At 38.4% G+C, this 9,693-nt stretch overlaps 1 protein-coding gene across 30 annotated transcripts in view; it reads right to left on the bottom strand.

Moving 5' to 3' along the window:
* Positions 1–2,060: 2,060 nt before the first annotated feature.
* Positions 2,061–9,693, bottom strand: part of LOC134811502 (putative leucine-rich repeat-containing protein DDB_G0290503) — a 109,558-nt gene continuing 101,925 nt past the window's right edge. For 15 of the 30 annotated variants that reach the window (XM_063818480.1, XM_063818516.1, XM_063818418.1 and 12 more), the window contains 13 exons: positions 9,408–9,551; positions 9,133–9,250; positions 7,823–8,034; positions 6,937–7,254; positions 6,623–6,797; positions 6,244–6,427; positions 5,922–6,101; positions 5,581–5,769; positions 5,277–5,472; positions 4,996–5,123; positions 4,564–4,836; positions 4,204–4,445; positions 2,061–3,260 (listed from right to left, as the gene is read on the bottom strand). In XM_063818480.1, the coding sequence (XP_063674550.1) occupies positions 5,751–5,769; positions 5,922–6,101; positions 6,244–6,427; positions 6,623–6,797; positions 6,937–7,254; positions 7,823–8,034; positions 9,133–9,250; positions 9,408–9,551 (1,350 nt within the window). In that variant the 3' untranslated portion in view covers positions 2,061–3,260; positions 4,204–4,445; positions 4,564–4,836; ... (1 more) ...; positions 5,277–5,472; positions 5,581–5,750. Of the gene's footprint in view, positions 4,023–4,203; positions 4,446–4,563; positions 4,837–4,995; positions 5,124–5,276; positions 5,473–5,580; positions 5,770–5,921; positions 6,102–6,243; positions 6,428–6,622; positions 6,798–6,936; positions 7,255–7,822; positions 8,035–9,132; positions 9,251–9,407; positions 9,552–9,693 lie in introns of all 30 variants that reach the window. The other 15 variants (XM_063818389.1, XM_063818440.1, XM_063818498.1 and 12 more) reach the window with 2 other exon arrangements.

Below are 9,693 nucleotides of genomic sequence, written 5' to 3'. Positions count from 1 at the left end.
AGAAACCTGGTGTGAGGGTTAAATAAGGAGCTGCTCATTGTAGCGAAGTCTCGGGCGAAGAAAGTATGGTAGTGGTACACACTACTTTAGGCTTAATAAGTGTCACTGGCCTAATGTATAAATATAATTGAATCCTTCGGCTTCCTGTAATTGGCTGGTTATGCTCGTGTAACAATGTGGCTGTTGGAATGTTCCTGATAGTGAAAGAGATAAATACGTATTACTTGCTGGTTTCTTTCAAGGAGTTGACCTGGCCTACCTGGACACGTGGGGGGCTATCACAGCTACCTGTGATACTGGCAGTGTGTATCCTGATGTATTTAAGGATGAGAATGACAAGTACTACGACTTCTACTGTAGACGTTAGTGTCACCTCTACTTCTAGTCCATTCCATTATCACTGTAAACTGTTTCTTGACCGTATCAATCACAGCACCTTTTTTATAATTAAGTCTTAAATTAAATATCTAGAATTCTTTTTGAATCTGGATGCGGACATGTGTATAAGTCTCACTGAGAGTACAAAGGAGATACATGAACTGTTCACTGTTCAGCTGGATGCAGTAGGTTATTGGAAACAGATAGAGTTGCTCTGTACCCGCCACAAACTGCCACCCAAGAACTCAACTCTGCGCCAGTTCGCCATTCTAACATCGCGGTGGGTTGAACGTATAATTAAAAGGTATCATGATTGCAGAAAACGAATAGTGTTATACTTAAAGATCCATTTTTCAGTAAAACCGAAATGCGTTTTTCTGCAGCACTGCCATTTACCTTACAGTCATAAAGTATAAAATTTTGAATATGTCATGAATCATCATTCAAATTACGATAATGAAAATATCAAAGAGCACCAATATTGGTAAAAACCTCAAAATGAATTTACTCTGACAGGTGTCAGTGAAGTGTAACGTTGGGTACGCTCAGGCTGTAGGAGACGGAGGAAAAGCAACTATATCCTGTAGTCACCTTGTAGGGTGGGATGCTAGTCCTGACCAACTTATCGCTTGTTTACGTGAGAATTAGAAATTAGAAATGAAAATCGTTTGATTGATTCCAATATGACCTTTAGAACTACGAGTTACAACTTCTATAACGAATAACGCGGACCCCTTTTCAGCTGGTTGCTCTGATATCAGGTTTGAGGTGAACAAAGGCTTTACCCCGACCTCTAGGACAGGCTCCAAGGGCCAACCACCTTTTAAGGCTGGAGATATTGTAAAGTTTAACTGTGACGATAGTTATACCATGTTTGGGTACTCAACCGTAACCTGCACTGGTAAGAACAAATCTTCAAGAGTACAAGCTAATCATTTGAAACTTATTTTTGTCCACAGGTGATGATAGATTAAATTACACATATTTGCTTTCAAAATTAAACCAGTACCTTTTTCAAATTTCTAGGTACCAACGTTTGGAGTTACTCGTTACCTAAGTGCGCTTACGAAGGTTCTAGCGGTGCCGTAATAGCCCAGATAGTTTTCTCTTTCATCGCCCTGCTTATTCTTCAGCTACTACTGTTTCTTGGGTTTTAAGACCCTTAACACCTCGCTCTTAGCTCGAACTTAAAGTTACATACGTGATCAATGAGCACGAAATTATACTTATTGATTGAAGGGGCGAGTGGTGGAGTGTCAGGATTATTAAGAAAGAGAGGAGGGGGGAAGTGGTGGAACGATGGATATTGAAGAAATAGAGCGTAGGACCAGATAATATGCGAGAGCAGAAGTAGAGTGATTATTTTGAGTGAGAGTTATGGTACGAACAGGCTATGAAAACTCAGTCTATGACATCTCTTACAAAAAGAGGCACGTACTGTGTTCAGCGGACGTGAGAAAAGTCTCATCTTGTCACGTAGTCATAGGCAGAGTTGTCGCAGTCTGTTCGTACCCTAGTGAAGGACAAAGGAAGAAAGGAGTAAGGACTCAACTATAGCGAGGGACACGAGGACTGGGGAGGCAAAAATGTCACATACGTGTCCAGTGTTGGAGATAAAAAGGGCGAGTCACGAGTTAAACTAAGTTAATTATATTTTGTGGTTAAGAAATGAAACATCTGTTTAGATTGTAAATGTAAGCATTTCTATCATCTATTAGTAATAAATATTTGATATAATATTGAATTCAAATACGATAATATTTTAAAACTTAAAGACATAGCACTAAGCACAATCTCTTTCTTCTCAATCAAAAGTGGCAACAATTCAAACTTAAATTGTTCATTAATTTCACAAAAATAAATACGTTTAACACAAGATGATTTTCAAAGATGAAATGAATAATGATGATTAAATACATTAAAGAATTTACTTTATTCAGTGCATGATTTTAAATACGATTACGCTTTACAACTTTTTACTTTATTCATGAGTAATATAATAAACTCGAGGTTGAACATGCTTGACGTGACTCAAAACGTTTGGTAGGTAATCCACAAATAAAAAATATTCAACAAGATCAAGATTAAAATTCAAATCGACGACATTCACAAAGTTAAAACACGAAATGAAAAAGTTTCACAAAGACTGTACACAAATCAAATATAAATTCCCGTAAAATTAAAACTGTAAACACTCTGACTTAATATGAAGATAGATTCTATAAACATCTAAAAATTGTTAATTTGTGATTTGGAAGCTAAACTGTTTTGATGCAATGTAAAATCTATCTCCAAAAACAAACGAAATCAAAAACATCTAAATACTTAATACATGGATCTACCGATCGCAAATTTTCAGAAATTTTCCTATGTAATCTAGATAAAACATCCTATCTCAATTGTGATCCTTGAATTTAGGTCTAGATAAAATAGTTTCTAGGTTTCATGCATATCTCCGAAGCCATACATTTGCATATCTCTTACGAATGACTATTTCTTTATCTCATTCAATTTCCTAACCCTATATAGTAAATATGTCAAGAAACAGATAATTGGTACACATTTACACTCAGAAGTATTCCCAATTTGTCTCGTAATACGCGGAGTAAATTTAGCGGGCTATACATGTGTGGTTAAAAAGTCACTCCACAGGTAACAAAGAAGTAAAAGGTTAGAAAAATGAAAAGACTGAAAGGTAAGGTAATTCTATCAGTTTTTATATTGATCGAGCCTCGATCTACGTCCGGTACTGACTTGACTCTCAGCTTTCACCTTTCGAAACATCTTCCCGGCTTTTCCTCAATTTTTTGAAAACATTGAGGCGGCTCTTCTTCTTCTTCTTTGAGTTTGAATCAGTGAGGCTCCCCTTTGAGTTCGATTTACTGAGGGGAAATGAGTTAGGATCAAATGATTAAGAAACCATTTTATCTAATTTGCTGACAGTTAGAATAGTTCAACTTGCTTTAGAAGAGTTCAACTCGCTTAATCATTAGTTAATGATTAGATAGGAAATATCAAATATGCTAAACAAGCCACAATATAAAAGGGCTGTAAAAGATTGAACCGACACAATAGATCACCACATTATCACATAGCTTTAGAGAAATGATCACAATAATTCAGATTACAACTACAAGAGGTATTCTGCAAGTATTTATATATGAACACGTTTTTGTTTTCAATTTCACAGGCTGCAATGCTTTTATAGATAAAAGAAAGGTAAACTGACGGTACGAACATGTAGATAGTATACATTTACACGGACATTTACATAGCTTAGTACGTACCAAGTCTTTAACCCCAGAAAAATCGGAAATTTAAGGCGAATGGTTCGGAAAAATAACAAATTAAAGACCAATATATAATATTACAATTATAAGTATGTTTGATAAAATATCACATTTTATGTACATATTGTGAATAAATATTATTGAAAAAGCAAATAGCATGAAGTCGAAACCAAAGTAAAAATCTGCACGCAAGCTTAAAAACAGAACTGTCCAAACGTATATCTGGAAACCTCCTTCAAATACAACACCTTCGCTCAGCCAATATTAAATAAGTAAAAACACAAATAGTTAATTATAGATGTGATAAAAGAGAATGATTAATAAACATTGGGGTATCTCTGATGCCATCTAGTCCTGCGGTGGGTTAGAGCGGTTCAACAGAAGTCTCAAACAAACAAATCGTCAAACAAACAGGCAAATAGACAGACAAAATTTAAGGCAAGCTGCCTTGTAGATGATGTAAAAACAATCATAGAACTATTAAAAAAGCTATTAAATTGCAATCTGGTAGGCTAATCAAATTTATTTGACATACCTGACAGACATGGTATTTCTAACATCCAACTCGGAGGAGCTAGGGACGTTTTTCTTAAGGGGATCCCTCTGGGATACATTTTCAGCAGCCTGTGCTAACATTGTCGCTATGGTAGCCTCTGTGCTGTCTTCCCGGACCAGCGTGTCTGCTTCTTTTGATCGGGAATGTTCTTTGAGACTCTCCACGAAGTTGCTGGGTACAAGACCGGACTTTCCGTTCAGTTCAGCTGGATAGTACTGGTCCTGAGGTTTAGTTAGCGGAGATTGGAGATATAATGTGTTCAACACAATTGATAATTAAAAGGAAGGAATGAAACAGTAAAGGGAATGAATTTATAATATCTATTATTTTAAATCAAACCTCATCCATAGCACCAGTAATATCAATCAAATCGCCTTCACAGAAGGCAAGTTCCGTTTCCGGGTTGTCATTTGGAGACTGGGTCATAGGATCGTAATCGTAGAGCGCTATATACTTGTGACGGTAAGAACCACCAGCTGAAACGTCCTCACCGGTGACATCAAGACTTCCCTCTTGGTCCAGGATCAACTGGACAAAGTTGGAGGGTACCAGCCCTGTTCTGCCGTACATTTCACCTTTGAAGAATCCGTCAGGCATGGTGTCTCCTACTTTCTGAAGGAAAAATATTAGTTAGAAATAAATTGTAACTCTTAAGCCTGTTCTCATATACTTATATCAACAAAGGCATCACAGCTTTGAGCTTTCGTGTATTTAACTAAATGGATATACGAATAGGTTCTTATTTCAGAGCAGAGTTCCCAAAGATCTTACCCTAATGAGGTCTCCTTCTACAAAGCCGAGTTCTAGCTCCGGGAACTCGTTGGGGCTGTCTAGATCCGGATCGTAGGTATAAAGTGCCACAACGTACTGGGCACTCGTGTCGATACTAGTGTTTTGGGCTGAGGAACATAAAATATTACACGATACAAGAAATATAACCGTCTAACAATTTAAAGTCAGGATGATTCATGATTAAATTAAACTAATGATCTGTCTGTTCGAGAAAAAAAAACAGAAAATCCATCAATTTGAAGCTAAACTAAATTACTGACCGTGCACCGCCTTGAGTATCTCTGCTTTCTCTGGAGGTTTAGGAAGAGTTACTGGAGTAGGCGAGCTCTCCTGTTTATCGGCCCCGATAGTCACAATCTTGATGTCACCCAGGCTGGTTGTGCTCATGTTTTCCAACACTATCTCCCGTGATTCACACCCAAATACTATCGTCTTCTCTTTACCAGATACATACACCTGAACAGAGGTTCTATTTCAGTAGTGAAGCAGAGTACATCAATGCTACAGCAGGATTATTCATGGTCAACCCCGGTCACAAAGTTACGCCTCTTTCTCTACGGTTACCTTGTATCCAGCGATGGCGATGCCGTGATTCTTGCCGTCCACCATAGCAGGAGGATCCCAGGTGAGACAAATGCACGAGTTAGGGAGCCAGGCAGCGGAGGGGGCGACTGGGGGCGCTAAACCGCCACCTTCGAGTTCGTCATCAGATACAGCATTCAACTTGTACGCTTCTAGCGGCAGAGCTGATCCCTGGTCAGGCAATTTAACGTTAGTAGTTGATAAATCGGATATTTTACTCCTTAAAATAACTCATCGGAACTTTCATGATTGATACGATATCATACCCAGAAATAACAAATTTTGTAATATGATCATGCTCCATAAGAAAAGTAATTGCTAACAGGGTGTTTAGGGTTGTATTCGCCGACATAGCCAACAGGAACCAGTCCCTTATTTCCCTCCACTTCAGCCATATAAAACCCATTCTCTCCTCACTCAGAACTATAACAATGTCTCCTTCCTTCACTGATGTCTGTTGCGAACCCTCGGGAGCTTCGTAGTCAGACAGGGCGACGTAGTACCTGACAAATTGTTCCGATTACCTTCAGATGTGGGATGAATATTTTAGGAATGAGAGCCATGCAAATGTTAATTATTGATATGATCCTTTTGATAAGACTCGACAAATATTTTGAATTCAGGACAATTTTGTAAAATGGTCACCTAGCTTCGCTCTCAGCAGTAGCAGTTCTCTGAAGAGTACTGGTACTGTTAGCCTCGTCTATAGTCCTAAGTGCGTTGCTGACGTCATCATCTCCCAGCATGATACTCGGTACCTTTTCAAGTTGAGGGGGAAGGGAAGCGGTGGCTTGCTGGATCTCGTCAAGGAGGGATACTGCTAGGGTCCCTGAGAAGGTTTGGAGTGACTGTTTTATTGTGGCTAATCATGCGTACTCCGGTTATTTGCAGCAAAATCCTTGCTAAGGGGCATCAAGTCGGTGCTCTCAGTTAACAACAAATTTATGATGGCTTGTTATGTGTCAGTAATAAGTAATAATATATATATGGTAATAGCTGAAAAGTTCTATTCAATTTCTGTTACCTTTGACATTGGTAAGTTCTTTTTGTAATTTATTGATCAGATCCGTTTGCTCGTTGACTTTAGAGTCATAACTCTCGACTGTCATGCGGAGGAGTTTTATCTCGTCCTTCTGAACCTTTAGTTCTTCTTGCTTCTCCTCCAAAACACTGGCAGAACCTCTATATTTCTTGGATACCTGGGAACAATGAACATGGACTGTTGTCGAACACTGTCATGATTATTTTAATACACTTTAAGAGCGAAAATGTTGGAGAGTTAAATTCAATGATAAAATTTCAAATTATGTAATCGAGTTCAGTAATGAAATTTCACACCTCGTTAAGTTCAGTCTCCATTTTAGTCATCCTATCCAGAACAGTATTGTCCACCGGAGCGTTATTTTCTTGGCCGATATTCTGAGAAAGCATCGCTGTCAACCTAGTTATTTCTCTGTTTAGAGTGTTGTTCTTTTCGTGTAATAACTCCCGATCTTTCTTGCTTTCTCGTTCAGCCTCGTTTTGTAACTTCTTGCTCTCTTCCGTTTGGTTTCTTCTCCTTTCTTCCAAGGTTCCTATCTTTTTCTTTAGCTCAGCCACTTCAGATTTCGCGGCTATAACTTCTCCAACACTCTTCTGCAGTTTAACCTCGATTTCCTAAAAATGGTGTCCAGGTAAAACTCAAGTTCAATGAATTGCGAGTCATACGGTATCTCGACTATCCAAAAAGGTAAATTGTTCAATGAATTGCAGTGAAATTTTGATGATTAATGTGGTGCCAGTATTATGCAGTGGAGGCAATGTGTTTTAAAGGGTTTCAGATATAAGTGAGTTGTTATCAATATGACTGGTGAGCAAACATGGCCGTGCTACATCTACTGTTTTACACGGGTGGTAGACTCAAATGACCCTAATTCTCTTAAGTGTAAAAGGCAGTTACTCAAAATATCTCAAATTGAGCCGACTGGAAATTCGGTACGATTCGTACCAGTATCCGGCTATCGAAGCAAATTTAATGCACATTGATTTCTTAAGTTCTCCATTTTCCTTAATGTAAAGTTAATCTTGCACTAATGGTTCTCCATAAGAGCTAGAAGCATTACCTAGCACGCCAATCCCTATGCGCGGCGCTCTTTTCAAGCTTCTTGCACACTTCTTCTACGTGAAAAGAAGCGAGCAAGAGACAAGAGTTACACTTTAATGGGCTGTATCTTCTGGTATGTACCTGAATATGGTTGTCCTTATTGAGTAGCAGCTCGGACAGCTCCCCATTGACATCAGTAGCGTTCCTCCTAACGGACAGTTCCTTGTCTAGTTCTTCTGTCTTCTTGATCAGTCTCTCTATCTCCAAGTTGCGCTGTTTCACTGTTTTGTCCAGCTCGTTACAATGCTCTCGGAGGTCTCGGATCTCGTTTGTTTTACTCTCCACTTCAAATTCTTGGAGATCAAATGTTAGCTTGTTACTTTTACTTAAGTCTAGTTATACATTACTTTATCATATTTTATTAACCTGAGGTGTAGTATTGCCAGATCCCAGTTCAATTTGCAACGGAGTTTTATATTGAGGGGGGATCAGGGTGAACCCCCCCCCCCCCCTTAACAGGAAATGATGTAACAGAGTCGATATATTTTAATGTTGCCATGGGGTGGCAAGTCCCCATACAAAGTGGTCCGGTAGTTTCATTGCGTCCTAATATATCCACCCAGCGGGTTAAATCCTATATTGTTTACAATACCTACGAAAGAATTTATTTTATGTGTGTATACTGGTATGTGTGTAATTTATTTGGCTGATCGAGATCAGATTAGTCGAGTCGACACGTCATGGAGAATCAACCGCCGTATTTATGTTCCTAGCTGCGCTCGCGTTATCAGTACTACTACCACTATAATCACTATTTTAATGTAAACATTGTTTATTTATCAATGATGCTTTGATCAGTCACCAGTAATCGGTCTGGCTCATTAGTTAAACCTCTGTTATGTTAAGTTGTGCTTGTTAGTTGTGCTTGTTAGTTGTGCTTGTTTAACTAGAGCATCTAGAGAACTGGCAATTTCACTGATCGTCTTTATATATTATTCACTATAACGCTCTGTAGATCAGGAGAACAGTAAGCTGTTTTTTGGCGCTATCTGATCGTCCTTTAAGCGTGAGGCGTTTTTATAAACTCCTTAGTCCTTAGGGATACTGCAAGGAGTATCGGAGTAATTCGTTTTAAAACTTATTCTCGTTCTATATTATGATTTTTTTTTCCTAATTTAAAAAAGTAATACTTCCTTTCTGATGTTTTTAATCATGATGTTACGTCATAAAAAACGTTTGACCCTAATCGTAGTTATGAGCATGTCGATCTTTTCTTACCGCACAGTACACACAGCATTACCAAGTGTACCAATTTAGTAGCACGAATATTGGACGATGGTGCGGAAAAGTGCGGTATTAGGTCAATAGTGCGACTCGCACCCACCGCACTTATATATTGCCTCTACCCTTCCCCTGTAGTGTCTACCGAAGAACCCAAGACAATCACTTACCTAATTGTCTGACTTTCTTTGTCAGGTCGTCACTTATTTCGTTCATCTCCTTAGTACTCTGGGCTAACTCGTTATACTTCATTCGGTATGAGTTCATGTTCTCTTTGCTTGTTTCCAACTAAAGGTGGTTAACTTAATGAGTTATTTACTCAAAACAACTTAAATAATACGAAATCACTGTACAGTCAACTGTTTTCTTAGCGACTGACAATAATAGTTATTTTATTTCATCAATTATTGAGGTGTGAAGGTGGTGTATATCGTTGGAAACATACCTCTTTTTCATAGCTTGAGTTTGAGGTTTCCAGCTTGAGTTTCAATTCTGAGAGCCTAGCATCGACTGCTTTCTTAGCTGCTCTCTCTGATGACACATCAGTCTGGAGTTGCCAGATTTGTGATTTCAGACTGGATATTTCTCCCTGCAATGATAAGTTCAGATTACTAGTACTGTTAATGAATTAGGGCTAGGAGGTTAGTCGGTTGTATATAAGATATCTGATTTATTTATTCCATAAAATTGATATTTTACTTATTTGTGGCTCATATTAAATCATCAATTAG

Source organism: Bolinopsis microptera, chromosome 1 (genome assembly GCF_026151205.1).
Source record: "Bolinopsis microptera isolate Bmic1 chromosome 1, MBARI_Bmic_1.0, whole genome shotgun sequence".
Lineage (NCBI taxonomy): Eukaryota > Metazoa > Ctenophora > Tentaculata > Lobata > Bolinopsidae > Bolinopsis > Bolinopsis microptera.
This window is presented reverse-complemented; position numbering and strand designations above follow the sequence as displayed.